Source organism: Nerophis lumbriciformis, linkage group LG07 (genome assembly GCF_033978685.3).
Source record: "Nerophis lumbriciformis linkage group LG07, RoL_Nlum_v2.1, whole genome shotgun sequence".
In the NCBI taxonomy this organism is placed as follows: domain Eukaryota; kingdom Metazoa; phylum Chordata; class Actinopteri; order Syngnathiformes; family Syngnathidae; genus Nerophis; species Nerophis lumbriciformis.
The window spans coordinates 46,227,501-46,241,341 of NC_084554.2; the positions used below are offsets into that span (position 1 = coordinate 46,227,501).

At 37.0% G+C, this 13,841-nt stretch overlaps 1 protein-coding gene across 5 annotated transcripts in view; it reads right to left on the reverse strand.

Moving 5' to 3' along the window:
- Positions 1–13,841, reverse strand: part of pou6f2 (POU class 6 homeobox 2) — a 251,247-nt gene that overhangs the window by 8,232 nt on the left and 229,174 nt on the right. For all 5 annotated transcript variants that reach the window (XM_061965060.1, XM_061965059.1, XM_061965056.1 and 2 more), the window contains one exon: positions 8,837–9,005. In XM_061965060.1, coding sequence (XP_061821044.1) covers positions 8,837–9,005 — 169 coding nt within the window. The remainder of the gene's footprint in view (positions 1–8,836; positions 9,006–13,841) is intronic.

A 13,841-nucleotide genomic window follows, 5' to 3' on the forward strand; every position in this document is an offset into this window, starting at 1 on the left:
TCAACCCTCAGCACCCTCTCTTCTCAGAGTTTAGACTCTTGCCCTCAGGATGCAGGTATGCCCTTGTAATAGAAAGGCCAAAAACAACAGATACATAAGATCATTTGTTACCTCAGCTGTTGACTTTATAAATGAGCTTCTTAAACAAGCTTAGCTGCTATGCAGTCACTTTAGTGGGAAGCGACGTGTGATGATTAGTTTTTATTGTATTACAAATGTTTTTAGTTTTTCGCTCAATGCCTTCATGATGGTTTGTATGTTGTATGTATTTGATGTATTTGTACCTAGTTTTTACTGTTGTACCTTGTTTTTACTGTTGTACCTCGTTTTTACTGTTGTACCTCGTTTTTACTGTTGTACCTCGTTTTTACTGTTGTACCTTGTTTTTACTGTTGTACCTCGTTTTTACTGTTGTACCTCGTTTTTACTGTTGTACCTCGTTTTTACTGTTGTACCTTGTTTTTACTGTTGTACCTTGTTTTTACTGTTGTACCTCGTTTTTACTGTTGTACCTTGTTTTTGCTGTTGTACCTCGTTTTTACTGTTGTACCTTGTTTTTACTGTTGTACCTTGTTTTTAATGACTACTGCTGCAAACCAAATTGCCCCTCGGGGACAATAAAGATTTTCTAAATCTAAGTCTAAGGGTCCCCAGGGGCCTTAAAATTTCACCACATTAGTGGGACCCCCAAGGGTTGATGGTCATTGACCATCACCCTCATTTAATCATGGCAGCAAAAATCATGATTAAAATGTATTTAATAGTGCAGCCCTAGTTGGCAGAGCTTGATTTTAAGACATGTAGCAAAGCCTGCTTTTTTTTCAAACACCCTGGGTGAGCTTATCTTCGGCGGACGGGTCGGCGTCATGTCCGCCAGGAAGGAGGTCTCAGTTTCATGTCGACATAAAAAGATCTAATTACTAAATCATTTGTAATTTTTTTCTGCTTTTATTAACATTTTTTAATTTTTTTAAATTCTAACCTTCTTGCATTTTACGACTGACTGTGTGGGGAAAGGCTTTGTCTTTGTCTTTTTTACTCCAAAAAAAAGAAAAAAGAAAAAGAAGAAGCAGCGGCCTCAGCGAGAGGAAGATTAAGAAGAAACAGGACAGGAAGTGACGTGACGTAGGCAGGAAGTGACCAATAAAGTAACTTATTTTTACAATTGCATGCTTAATCACTAACAATACTGAACGCATCATTAAAAGTGTGTTATTGTCAGCGGTTCGCTTCTTTTTACGCTTGAATGTTCCATTGTTAAAAGACAATATTCAGTCACTCTCAACTTTGATGAGCATTCAAGTCCTATCACAATAAAAGCACATTTTGCTCCTATGTGGTGAGTCGTGTTGTGCGATGCTTTTAAGTCCATCCGGAGGAGGAGTGGACTGACACTGTGGAGGCTCTTGTGCAAAAACACACACACACACACACACACACACACACACACACACACACACACACACACACACACACACACACACACACACACACACACACACACACACAACTTTCTAAATGGGGAGATGCTGAGGCACGCAGCAGGAGGTAATATTTATTCTGGCCGCGCTGCATCTGGAGTACATTAGTAAATATGAAGAGTCACCGGAGACCAGATAGGCTTTTTTTTAAGGAAGGAGGGTCGACAACAACAACAACAACAACAAGGCAAATGAGCGTAAGGCACTCCCCTTCAATGGCTGCATCAGCGTGAGGAGGAACAAGTGACCCTGAACGCACCACTCTGCTTCAGAGTGCCTGCTCAGACATGCATCATCTATGTTTAGTACTCACTCACGCACACACACACACACACACACACACACACACACACACACACACACACACACACACACACACACACACACACACACACACACACACACACACACACACACACACACACACTCGTACAGTTGTCGAACAATACTTTTTAGCATCATCCCAGCAGGCACAAGACATTGATACAACGTTGATTATACGTACACGTCTTTTAAAAGTGACTTTGAATCAACGTTGCAGAATAGTTGTATTTGTAAATTGAGACAACGTTGATGTTTAACATTGGATCCACGTTGTTGGTTGGGAAATGACCAAATTTAAATGGTCAAATCAACGTCACAACCTGAGATTAAATAAAAGTCGTCAAAAAGCATGTTGTTTCAACGTTGTACAAACCCCGTTTCCATATGAGTTGGGAAATTGCGTTAGATGTAAATATAAAGGGAATACAATGATTTGCAAATCCTTTTCAACCCATATTCAGTTGAATATGCTACAAAGACAACATATTTGATGTTCAAACTTATAAACTTTATTTTTTTTTGCAAATAATAATTAACTTAGAATTTCATGGCTGCAACACGTGCCAAAGTAGTTGGGAAAGGGCATGTTCACCACTGTGTTACATCACCTTTCCTTTTAACAACACTCAGTAAACGTTTGGGAACTGAGGAGACACATTTTTTAAGCTTCTCAGGTGGAATTCTTTCCCATTCTTGCTTGATGTACAGCTTAAGTTGTTCAACAGTCCGGGGGTCTCCGTTGTGGTATTTTAGGCTTCATAATGCGCCACACATTTTCAATGGGAGACAGGTCTGGACAGGCCAGTCTAGTACCTGCACTCTTTTACTATGAAGCCACGTTGATGTAACACGTGGTTTGGCATTGTCTTGCTGAAATAAGCAGGGGCGTCCATGGTAACGTTGCTTGGATGGCAACATATGTTGCTCCAAAACCTGTATGTACTTTTCAGCATTAATGACGCCTTCACAGATGTGTAAGTTACCCATGTCTTGGGCACTATAACGCGCCCATACCATCACAGATGCTGGCTTTTCAACTTTGCGCCTATAACAATCCGGATGGTTCTTTTCCTCTTTGGTCCGGAGGACACGACGTCCACAGTTTCCAAAAACAATTTGAAATGTGGACTCGTCAGACCACAGAACACTTTTCCACTTTGTATCAGTCCATCTTAGATGAGCTCAGGCCCAGCGAAGCCGACGGCGTTTCTGGGTGTTGTTGATAAACGGTTTTCGCCTTGCATAGGAGAGTTTTAACTTGCACTTACAGAAGTAGCGACCAACTGTAGTTACTGACAGTGGGTTTCTGAAGTGTTAAGGAGCCCATGTGGTGATATCCTTTACACACTGATGTCGCTTGTTGATGCAGTACAGCCTGAGGGATCGAAGGTCACGGGCTTAGCTGCTTACGTGCAGTGATTTCTCCAGATTCTCTGAACCCTTTGATGATATTACGGACCATAGATGATGAAATCCCTAAATTCCTTGCAATAGCTGGTTGAGAAAGGTTTTTCTTAAACTGTTCAACAATTTGCTCACGCATTTGTTGACAAAGTGGTGACCCTCGCCCCGTCCTTGTTTGTGAATGACTGAGCATTTCATGGAATCTACTTTTATACCCAATCATGGCACCCACCTGTTCCCAATTTGCCTGTTCACCTGTGGGATGTTCCAAATAAGTGTTTGATGAGCATTCCTCAACTTTATCAGTATTTATTGCCACCTTTCCCAACTTCTTTGTCACGTGTTGCTGGCATCAAATTCTAAAGTTAATGATTATTTGCAAAAAAAAAAAAAAAGTTTATCAGTTTGAACATCAAATATGTTGTCTTTGTAGCATATTCAACTGAATATGGGTTGAAAATGATTTGCAAATCATTGTATTCCGTTTATATTTACATCTAACACAATTTCCCAACTCATATGGAAACAGGGTTTGTTAATACGCAGCCATGGTAACAACTTAGAGGTGCACAAACAGGAACTGAAGGAGTCCAAAACTAACAGAAAACACAATACATGATCCGGACCACGGATCATGACACATTTTGGGTGTCCCATTCAGTAAAAAACTGTAAAATTCCATTCTGCTTTTTTGAGGTGGTCTGTCATAACTTTTTTAGAACTTTATCGGACTTTTGGGATTAGTGTTCCTGAAAAAAAGGGACCCAAACACACACACACTGTACTGCACATTTTTACAGCTAAACGTGTATACCGTATTTTTCGCAGTTTTTTTCATAGGTTGGCCGGGGGTGCGACTTATACTCAGGAGCGACTTATGTGTGAAATTATTAACACATTAGCGTAAAATATCAAATAATATTATTTAGCTCATTCACGTAAGAGACTAGACGTATAAGATTTCATATTCAGCCTGTTGTTCACTATTCTTTATTTATTCTAAATTGCCTTTCAAATGTCTATTTTTGGTGTTGGCTTTTATCAAATACATTTCCCCAAAAAATGCGACTTATACTCCAGTGCGACTTGTATATGTTTTTTTCCTTCTTTATTATGGCAAAGACCGAGTACCCTGCGATGAGGTGGCGACTTGTCCAGGGTGTACCCCGCCTTCCGCCCGATTGTAGCTGAGATAGGCTCCAGCGCCCCCCGCGACCCCGAAGGGAATAAGCGGTAGAAAATGGATGGATGGATTATGGCAAAGACCGAGTACCTGACTGCCCCCTAGGCAGGGATACGGTGAAGACCTCAACGGCGGAGCAGGCGGAAGACGGTAGATTTAAGAACTACCACAACGGCTGCGATGGCGGAAGAAGGCTGCAGCAGAAAAGGGTCCCCAGTCGTCTTGGACTCCATGGCACTGGACCCTGACCCGATTATGTCAAGGATCGTGTGGTGACTGTCTGTGCACCAGTCTCCCCACGCAAAACAAAGTCACGCACAGGCATCCTCCATAAAGGGATACACCCCTACCAGGAGGATCGTCATACTCATTCGAGTGACCGCCGATGATGATGATGATGCATTTTCGGCAGGTGCGACTTATACTCCGAAAAATACGGTACATCATTTATACACCTTGGGCCCCCAGACACATTTTTTTCTCTCAATGTGGCCCCTGAGTCTAAATTTTTGCCCAGCTCTGCACTCAGGGGCACTTTTGCATGGCCTCAGATTAATAATCCGCCTTTTAAGGGCCGCTCCTTGGCAAATATGTCTCCGTCGTGGCAGTCTCTGTGGTCTCGTGTCCTCGTGATGATATAAAAGTTAGTGAGCGATGAAAGGAGACGAGATGGCGGCGTCTGTCTGCCCTCTTCAAACGTAACGTTGATGTGATGTTAACCAAGTGAGAGCACGCCCAGGTCGGCCCGCTACTTAAAGCATCAGCATGTCAGGGCCCGTGTCTTACACACACACACACACACACACACACACACACACACACACACACTGGAGGAGCCCGCAGAGTGTTTATTTTTGAAGCTAATGGCTTTTAATGTATGTTATAAATATTTGAATTATGCCCGGCAGTAAATATTTCATGCGAGGCCTTTTTGACATTAGGTGGTAAAGGGCCTCATAAGAAGTCGCCAGGGGCCCCCCCTGTACTGTTTCACATCTGATCCCACGTTTGATGTTGATGCGATGAAATTTTTAAAAGCTTCCCCGGGGCGTCGCGTCGCATAAACAGCGCAGGTCGTCATCAGGAAAGAAGGACGCGTCACGTCCTCTGCGGTGGACGTTTGCGTTGCAGGATGCCGCTTGGAAACAAATTGCGAAACCCTTCAGAGTGATGCTTCGTGTTCGTCAGGTGGAACAAGATGGCTGACTGCCTCATGAATACGCAAGGCAGCATTTAGGAGTTGACTATCTTATTAGCGTTGCCTTAGTAATTATTAAATGCTCCTAAGTGCAGGCTGTAATACACGCCGCTATGTATTTTGCATAAGCCAAGCGCAGCTGTCATGTCACAGGATTAAAAGGGAGGAGAGGAGACGACAGCTACAATTACGCACTCTAATATCTGTCTAATGCAGAGGTGTCCAAAGTGCGGCCCGCGGGCCGTTTGCAGTCCGCAGGTCATTTTTAAAAATCTATTCTAGAAATACGATAAAAAAAATAAAAAAATAAAAACATAAAAAAAGTGAAATAAGAGAGCAAAAAAAATAAATTATGTTATTAGTTGTTGACCAATTAAGACTCCAATTACTTCACATCAAATACTCCACTTTAAAAATGTAATTTAAATTTGTTTTACAAAAAGTGCATTAATAAAAACTAACAATTGGACAGATAGATCTGAAGTTGGTCTGGGGATCTAAGCATTCAAAGTAAAAAAAAATAAAAATGTATGACTTATTTTTAGCACCTTTATGGAAGTAAAGACTTTTAGTGGGACTTTTTTTTAATTGTAATTTCTCAAAAAAATGTTTTTATTAAAGTCAATGTTGACATATTTAAGGCTCCAATTACTTCACATATAATATTCCACTTTGAAATATTTTTTAGGGCATTATTTTGTGTGTTTGCCATAAAAGTGCAAAAAACAAAAAATAAAAACACACAGAAATAATAAATATGTATAATCGACAGATACTTTTGAAGTTGATCTAGAGACTTAAACTGTGAAAGTAAAAAAAACAAAAAACATATGTTTTATAATTTTATGAGTGGGCCATTTTTGGATTTCCAAGAATTTCAGTGTTTTTTTTTGGTTTGTTTTTTCAAAAGCTGTCATTGCTCAAAAATAATAATGTATTAAAATAAATGATGTTATTAATTATTGACCTATTTAAGATTCCAATTACTTCACCCCAAATATTCCACTTTAAACATATTTTTGGGGAAATATTACACATTTTGTGTTTTTGACATAACATTTTTAATTGTTTTACAAAAAGGGCAAAAATAGACAAAACAAAACAAAACATGAAAACATTTTTACAAATTATAATCGACGGATAGATCTGACGTTGATCTTGAGATCGATGCATTGAAAGTTAAAAATATATATATATATTTTTTTAACACTTTTATGAGTGGTGCCCTTTTGGATACCCAATAATTTTAGCTGGACTTGTTTTAAACTGTCATTGCTCAAAATTAATTCAAATCAAGGTTGCTATGAATTATTGACATATTTAAGGCTCCAATTACGTCACATCAAATATTTGAATTTTTTTGGGGGGGAAATATTGCATATCTGAAAAAAAAGAGCATTAAACAAAAAATAAAAACATATGACAAACTTATGATTAACGGATAGATCTTAAATTGATCTCGAGACTTAAGCAATGAAAGTGAAAAAGAAAAGAAATGTATGACTTATTTTTAACACTTTTATGAGTGGGGCCCTTTGGATCCCCAGAAATGTTGGTGGGATTTTTGTTCTTTTAAAACTGTCATTACCCAAAATATATTTTGAAATAAAATCAATGGTGTTATGAAACATTAACCTATTTAAGATTCCAACTACGTCAATTTAAATATTGCACTTTGAAAATCTTTTTGTGGAAAATATTGCATATTGTGTGTGTTTGCCATAAAAACACCAAGTTTTCTTTGACAAAAAGGCCATAAAACATACAAAAAACCATGGAAAAAAATCATAAGAAATTATAATCGACGTATAAATCTGAAGTTAATATCGCGTACAAAGTAAAAAAAGGAATGGTTGACTTATTTTTAACACTTGTATTCATTGGGGCCCTTTTGGATCCCTAAGAATTTTAGCTTTTCCTAACTTTTTTTAAAATGGTCTAATAATGATTTAAAATCAATGTTATGAATTATTGACCTATTTAAGGCTCCAATAACTTAACCTCAAATATTTCACTTTTAAAAATTTTTTGGGGGGGAAATATTTGATGTTTTTGTCATGAAAAAAAAAGGCATAAAACATAAACAAAAAATATACGTATATATCAACAGATAGACCTGAAGTTGATCGAGAGATTGAAGTGTTGAGTGAAAAATAAAAAAAATAATATATGACTTATTTTTAACATTTTCATGGCTGGAAATAAACCGGGTCCCGGCACCAAAGCTTTCGCTGACAAAAAGAGCATTAAACAAAAAATTAAAACATATGACAAACTTATGATTGACGGATAGATCTTAAATTGATCTAGAGACTTAAGCAATGAAAGTGAAAAAGAAAAGAAATGTATGACTTATTTTTAACACTTATGAGTGGGGCCCTTTGGATCCCTAGAAATGTTGGTGGGATTTTTGTTCTTTTAAAACTGTCATTACTCAAAATATATTTCGAAATAAAATCAATGGTGTTATGAAACATTAAACTATTTAAGATTCCAACTTCTTCACATTAAATATTCCACTTTGAAAATCTTTTTGTGGAAAATATTGCATATTGTGTGTGCTTCCCATAAAAACACAAAGTTTTCTTTGACAAAAAGAAACATGGAAAATCTTTTATAAAAAATTATAATCGACGTATAAATCTGAAGTTAATCTCATGATTGACGTGTACAAAGTAAAAAAAAAAGGAATGGTTGACCTATTTTTAACACTTGTATTCGCGGGGCCCGTTTGGATCCCTAAGAATTTTAGCTTTTCCTAACTTTTTTTTAAAAATTGTCTAATAATGATTTAAATTCAATGTTATGAATTATTGACCTATTTAAGGCTCCAATTACTTAACTTCAAATATTCCACTTTTAAACATTTTTTGGTGGAAAATATTTGTTGTTTTTGTCATGACAAAAAAAGGCATAAAACATTAAAAAAATGTATACATATATATCAACAGATAAACCTGAAGTTGATCGAGAGATTGAAGTGTTGAATGAAAAATAAAAAAACAAATATATGACTTATTTTTAACATTTTCATGGCTGGAAATATTCCGGGTCCCGGCACCAAATTTGAGGTAAGGCCTAAAGGTTAAAATATGAATATATTGTATTGCTTTTAAAATAAGACATATCAAAATGGCCCCAGCATGCTTTGATTTTTAGTGTGCGACTATCAGTGGAAAAAGTTTGGACCCCCCTGGTCTAATGTGAGAAAGCAGTACATATTTGTGTCGTTTTTCCCACCCTTACCTGCAGATGGCAGACTGGCTGTAAGCGGGCCCCTCGGCGGCGCTGAGGGCCTGACCCACCTGGGTCTGCGTCAGGCCCAGCGACAGGCGGCGGATCTTGAAAGCTTTGGCGAACTCGCGGATCTCCTCCAGGTTGACCCCGTCCACCTCGCTGGGGGCGGTCTGTGGGTCTGCGGGAAAGGGAATTTTTTAAAATCTGCATTCTGGGAAGTTTGTCGCTCTGAGGGAACGCGAGCGGGTCACGATGAGTTAAAATGCGTTGACCCGCCGTGGTAAACGTGAAATAAAGGCATGAATGCAGGCGAGCGCCAGGCTCCCATACAAAGATGATGACACCCAGCATGTCACTACATCTCGGGCCCATGAATAAAGAGGACTTTTCATATTCAGACATGTAAACAGTACATTTGGAGGCCGGCGCTCCTCACAAAGAATGTTTGCATGTCTTCAAACGACACCACACGCTGAAGAATTGCTGCGCTAATAAAACGTGATTTCAAGGAGCGCCGGCATCCTGCTTACCAAAGCAAAGTTTGCACCCGTGAATTATTAATCTTGGTCATTATGGATGAATTATTGAAGGAATCCTCCAAGCGGATTTAAGCCAAAAATCTATGAGGCTGCCATCTCCTCGTGAGTGACGGGGAGGCGGCGTCCTTCCAGAGGAAGCAGATGTGTGGATGCTTGCAGGAGGAAAAAAGAAACAAGTCAAAAGCACGATGATGAGCGTCTTGTTCCCTGTGGACAATGTTTACTTAGCACTTCTTCACTGCTCCTTTTTTATTACCGTATTTTCCGCACTATTAGCCGCACCTAAAAACCACAAATTTACTCAAAAGCTGACAGTGCGGCTTATAACCCGGTGCGCTTTATATATGGATTAATATTAAGATTCATTTTCATAAAGTTTCGGTCTCGCAACTACGGTAAACAGCCGCCATCTTTTTTCCCCGTAGAAGAGGAAGTGCTTCTTCTTCTACGCAAGCAACCGCCAAGGTAAGCACCCGCCCCCATAGAACAGGAAGCGCTTCTTCTTCTACTGTAAGCAACCACCCGCCCGCGTAGAAGAAGAAGAAGCGCGCGGATATTACGTTTCATTTCCTTTGTGTGTTTACATCTGTAAAGACCACAAAATGGCTCCTACTAAGCGACAGGTTTCCGGTTCATGAAAAGACGCAATCTCTCCATCCGCACACGGACTACTATTTCACAGCAACTGCCTAAAGACTTTCAAGAAAAGCTGGCTACTTTCCGTGCATATTGTAAAAACAAGATAGCTGAAAAAAAGATCCGGCCAGAGAACATTATCAACATGGACGAGGTTCCACTGACTTTTGATATTCCTGTGAACCGCACTGTGGATACAACGGGAGCACGTACGGTGAATATTCGCACCACAGGGAATGAGAAGTCATCCTTCATTGTGGTTCTAGCTTGCCATGCTAATGGCCAGAAACTTCCACCCATGGTGATATTCAAAAGGAAGACCTTGCCAAAAGAGACCTTTCCAGCCGGCGTCATCATAAAAGCTAACTCGAAGGGATGGATGGATGAAGAAAAGATGAGCGAGTGGTTAAGGTAAGTTTACGCGAAGAGGCCGGGTGGCTTTTTTCACGCAGCTCCGTCCATGTTGATATACGACTCCATGCGCGCCCACATCACGCTGGTTTTTAATATATTATTAAAGTTTGACTGACCTATCTGACTGTTTTTTTGACATTCCTTTAGCGCAGTTAGATGCGGCTTATAACACGGGGCGGCTTATAGGTGGACAAAGTTTTGAAATATGCCGTTCATTGAAGGCGCGGCTTATAACCCAGGACGGCTTATGGTGCGGAAAATACGGTACTATATTTAAAATATAATTAAAAAAAATACGTAAAATATTTTGCTGATGGACCCCTTCTTCACTACTCCTTTTTTTTATTACTACATTTGAATTTTTTTTCTGTAAAATATTTGGCTGATGGACCCCTTCCTCACTGCTCCTTTTTGTTACTACATTTTAAATATATTTTTAAAAAATCAGTAAAATATTTTGCTAATTGACCCCTTCTTCACTGCTCCTTTTTTTCTTACTACATTTTAAATACATTTTTTAAAAATCAGTAAAATATTTTGCTGATGCACCCCTTCTTCATTACTCCTTTTTTTATTACTACATTTTAAATAAATTTGTTAAAAATCAGTAAAATATTTTGCTGATGCACCCCTTCTTCATTACTCCTTTTTTTATTACTACATTTGAATTTTTTTTCTGTAAAATATTTGGCTGATGGACCCCTTCCTCGCTGCTCCTTTTTGTTACTACATTTTAAATATATTTTAAAAAAATCAGTAAAATATTTTGCTAATTGACCCCTTCTTCACTGCTCCTTTTTTCTTACTACATTTTAAATATATTTTTAAAAAATCAGTAAAATATTTTGCTGATGCACCCCTTCTTCACTACTCCTTTTTTTTTATTACTACATTTGAATTTTTTTTCTGTAAAATATTTGGCTGATGGACCCCTTCCTCACTGCTCCTTTTTGTTACTACATTTTAAATATATTTTAAAAAAATCAGTAAAATATTTTGCTAATTGACCCCTTCTTCACTGCTCCTTTTTTTCTTACTACATTTTAAATACATTTTTTAAAAATCAGTAAAATATTTTGCCGATGCACCCCTTCTTCATTACTCCTTTTTTTATTACTACATTTTAAATAAATTTGTTAAAAATCAGTAAAATATTTTGCTGATGTACCACTTCTTCATTACCCCTTTTTTTATTACTACATTTGAATTTTTTTTCTGTAAAATATTTGGCTGATGGACCCCTTCCTCACTGCTCCTTTTTGTTACTACATTTTAAATATATTTAAAAAAAATCAGTAAAATATTTTGCTAATTGACCCCTTCTTCACTGCTCCTTTTTTCTTACTACATTTTAAATACATTTTTTTTAAAATCAGTAAAATATTTTGCTGATGCACCCCTTTTTCATTACTTCTTTTTTTTATTACTACATTTTAGTTTTTTTATATAAAAATTTGTAAAATATTTTGCTGATGGACCCCTTTCTCACTGCTCCTTTTTGTTACTACATTGTAAATATGTTTAAAAAAAATCTGTAAAATATTTTGCTGATGGAACCCTTCTTCACTGCTCCTTTTTTATTACCACATTTGAAATATATTTTTTAAAAATCAGTAAAATATTTTGCTGATGGACCTCTTCTTCTTACTATATTTTTAATATAATTTAAAAAAAAATTGCTAAATATTTTGCTGATGGACCCCTTCTTCACTGCTCCTTTTTTGTTACTACATTTTAAATGTATTTTTTTAAAAATCAGTAAAATATTTTGCTGATGGACCCCTTTTTCACTGCTCCTTTTTTATTACTACATTTTAAATATCATTTTTAAAAACCAGTAAAATATTTTGCTGATGGATCCCTTCTTCACTGCTTCTTTTTTCTTACTACAATTTAAATATAATTTTTTTTTAAATTGCAAAATATTTTGCTGATGGACCCCTTTTTCACTGCTCCTTTTTTATTACTACATTTTAAATACATTTTTGCATTGAAAAATAAACATTGATTGATTATTACATATTAAATATAATTTTTTTAAATCATTAAAATATTTTGCTGATGGACCCCTTCTTCACTGCTTTTTTTTTCTTACTACATTTTAAATATAATTTTTTTTAAATTGTAAAATATTTTGCTGAAGGACCCCTTCTTCACTGCTCCTTTTTTCTTACTACATTTTAAATATATTTTTAAAAAATCAGTAAAATATTTTGCTGATGGACCCCTTCTTCACTGCTCTTTTTTTATTACTACATTTTAAATACATTTGTATTTGACAGCGACCTAACATAAAGAATAATCCTGATTAATAATCGTGAGATCAATATTGATAAAAAATAATCTAAATTATTATATTGCCCATGGTCGTGCAGTCCTATGTGTAAGACTGGACTTTATACATGAACACTATTTTTATCTATTTGGACAAAAAGGGCAGTTACGTCTTATGTCAATAAGGTGCCATCTTGCAAAATCTTTATTTATTTATAGTATTATTTAGTTTCCGCCATATTACTTTGTTTATAATGCTTGTGTTGCTTTTTACTCGAGGTGCATACCGGTATATACATTTTGAATGTGTTTGTGTTTGTTTAAAATAAAACTTTGTTAAAGGATTTCAGTATAAGTTGTTTTTGAAAATTTTGAGAACATTTAAAATTACCGCGATAATAATGATAACCGTGATCATTTTTGTAACAATAACCGTGATAAGAAATGTTCATACCGTGACATCCCTACAGAGCCCTAACTAGCTTATTCTACTATATTGACATACTGAGTTGCTGCTTCGCCTCTGAGTAGGTGAAAGTTAATTCTAGATTATAAATCATACCTCTCTTCTGGATAGTAAAAGGTGGGCGGGTCCAGGGGGCGGGGTTAAGGGGGAGGAGTATATTTATAGCTAGGATTCACTTAAATTCAAGTATTTCTTATATATATATATAAGAAATACTTGAATTTAAGTGATCAATAACCAGGCGAGGTGATGAAGTTACGTCTCTTTACTTCATACTTCAGAATCGACTCCCACACTTGCCGTCAAAACTGTTGGCCAACCAAAAAGTAACCACAGAACACTATAGTTCTGTGGTTACTTTTTAAACCGTTGGCCAACCAAAAAGTTACTTTTTGGTTGGCCAACGGTTTATGTTGTATTGCGCACCCTGACGGCAAGTGTGGGAGTCGGTTCTGAAGTATGAAGTAAAGAGACGTAACTTCATCACCTCGCCTGGTTGTTGACTTCAACCCAGAATATTACACTGCACACACCTATGCTCCTTCAAAGGCTGTGCTACTGGCTGCAAAGCATTGCACTTTCAAATACAACATTGAGTAGAGAGGAGTGTTATGTGTGCATATGTGTAAATAAATAAACACTGAAATTCAAGTATTTATTTATATATATATATATATATATATAT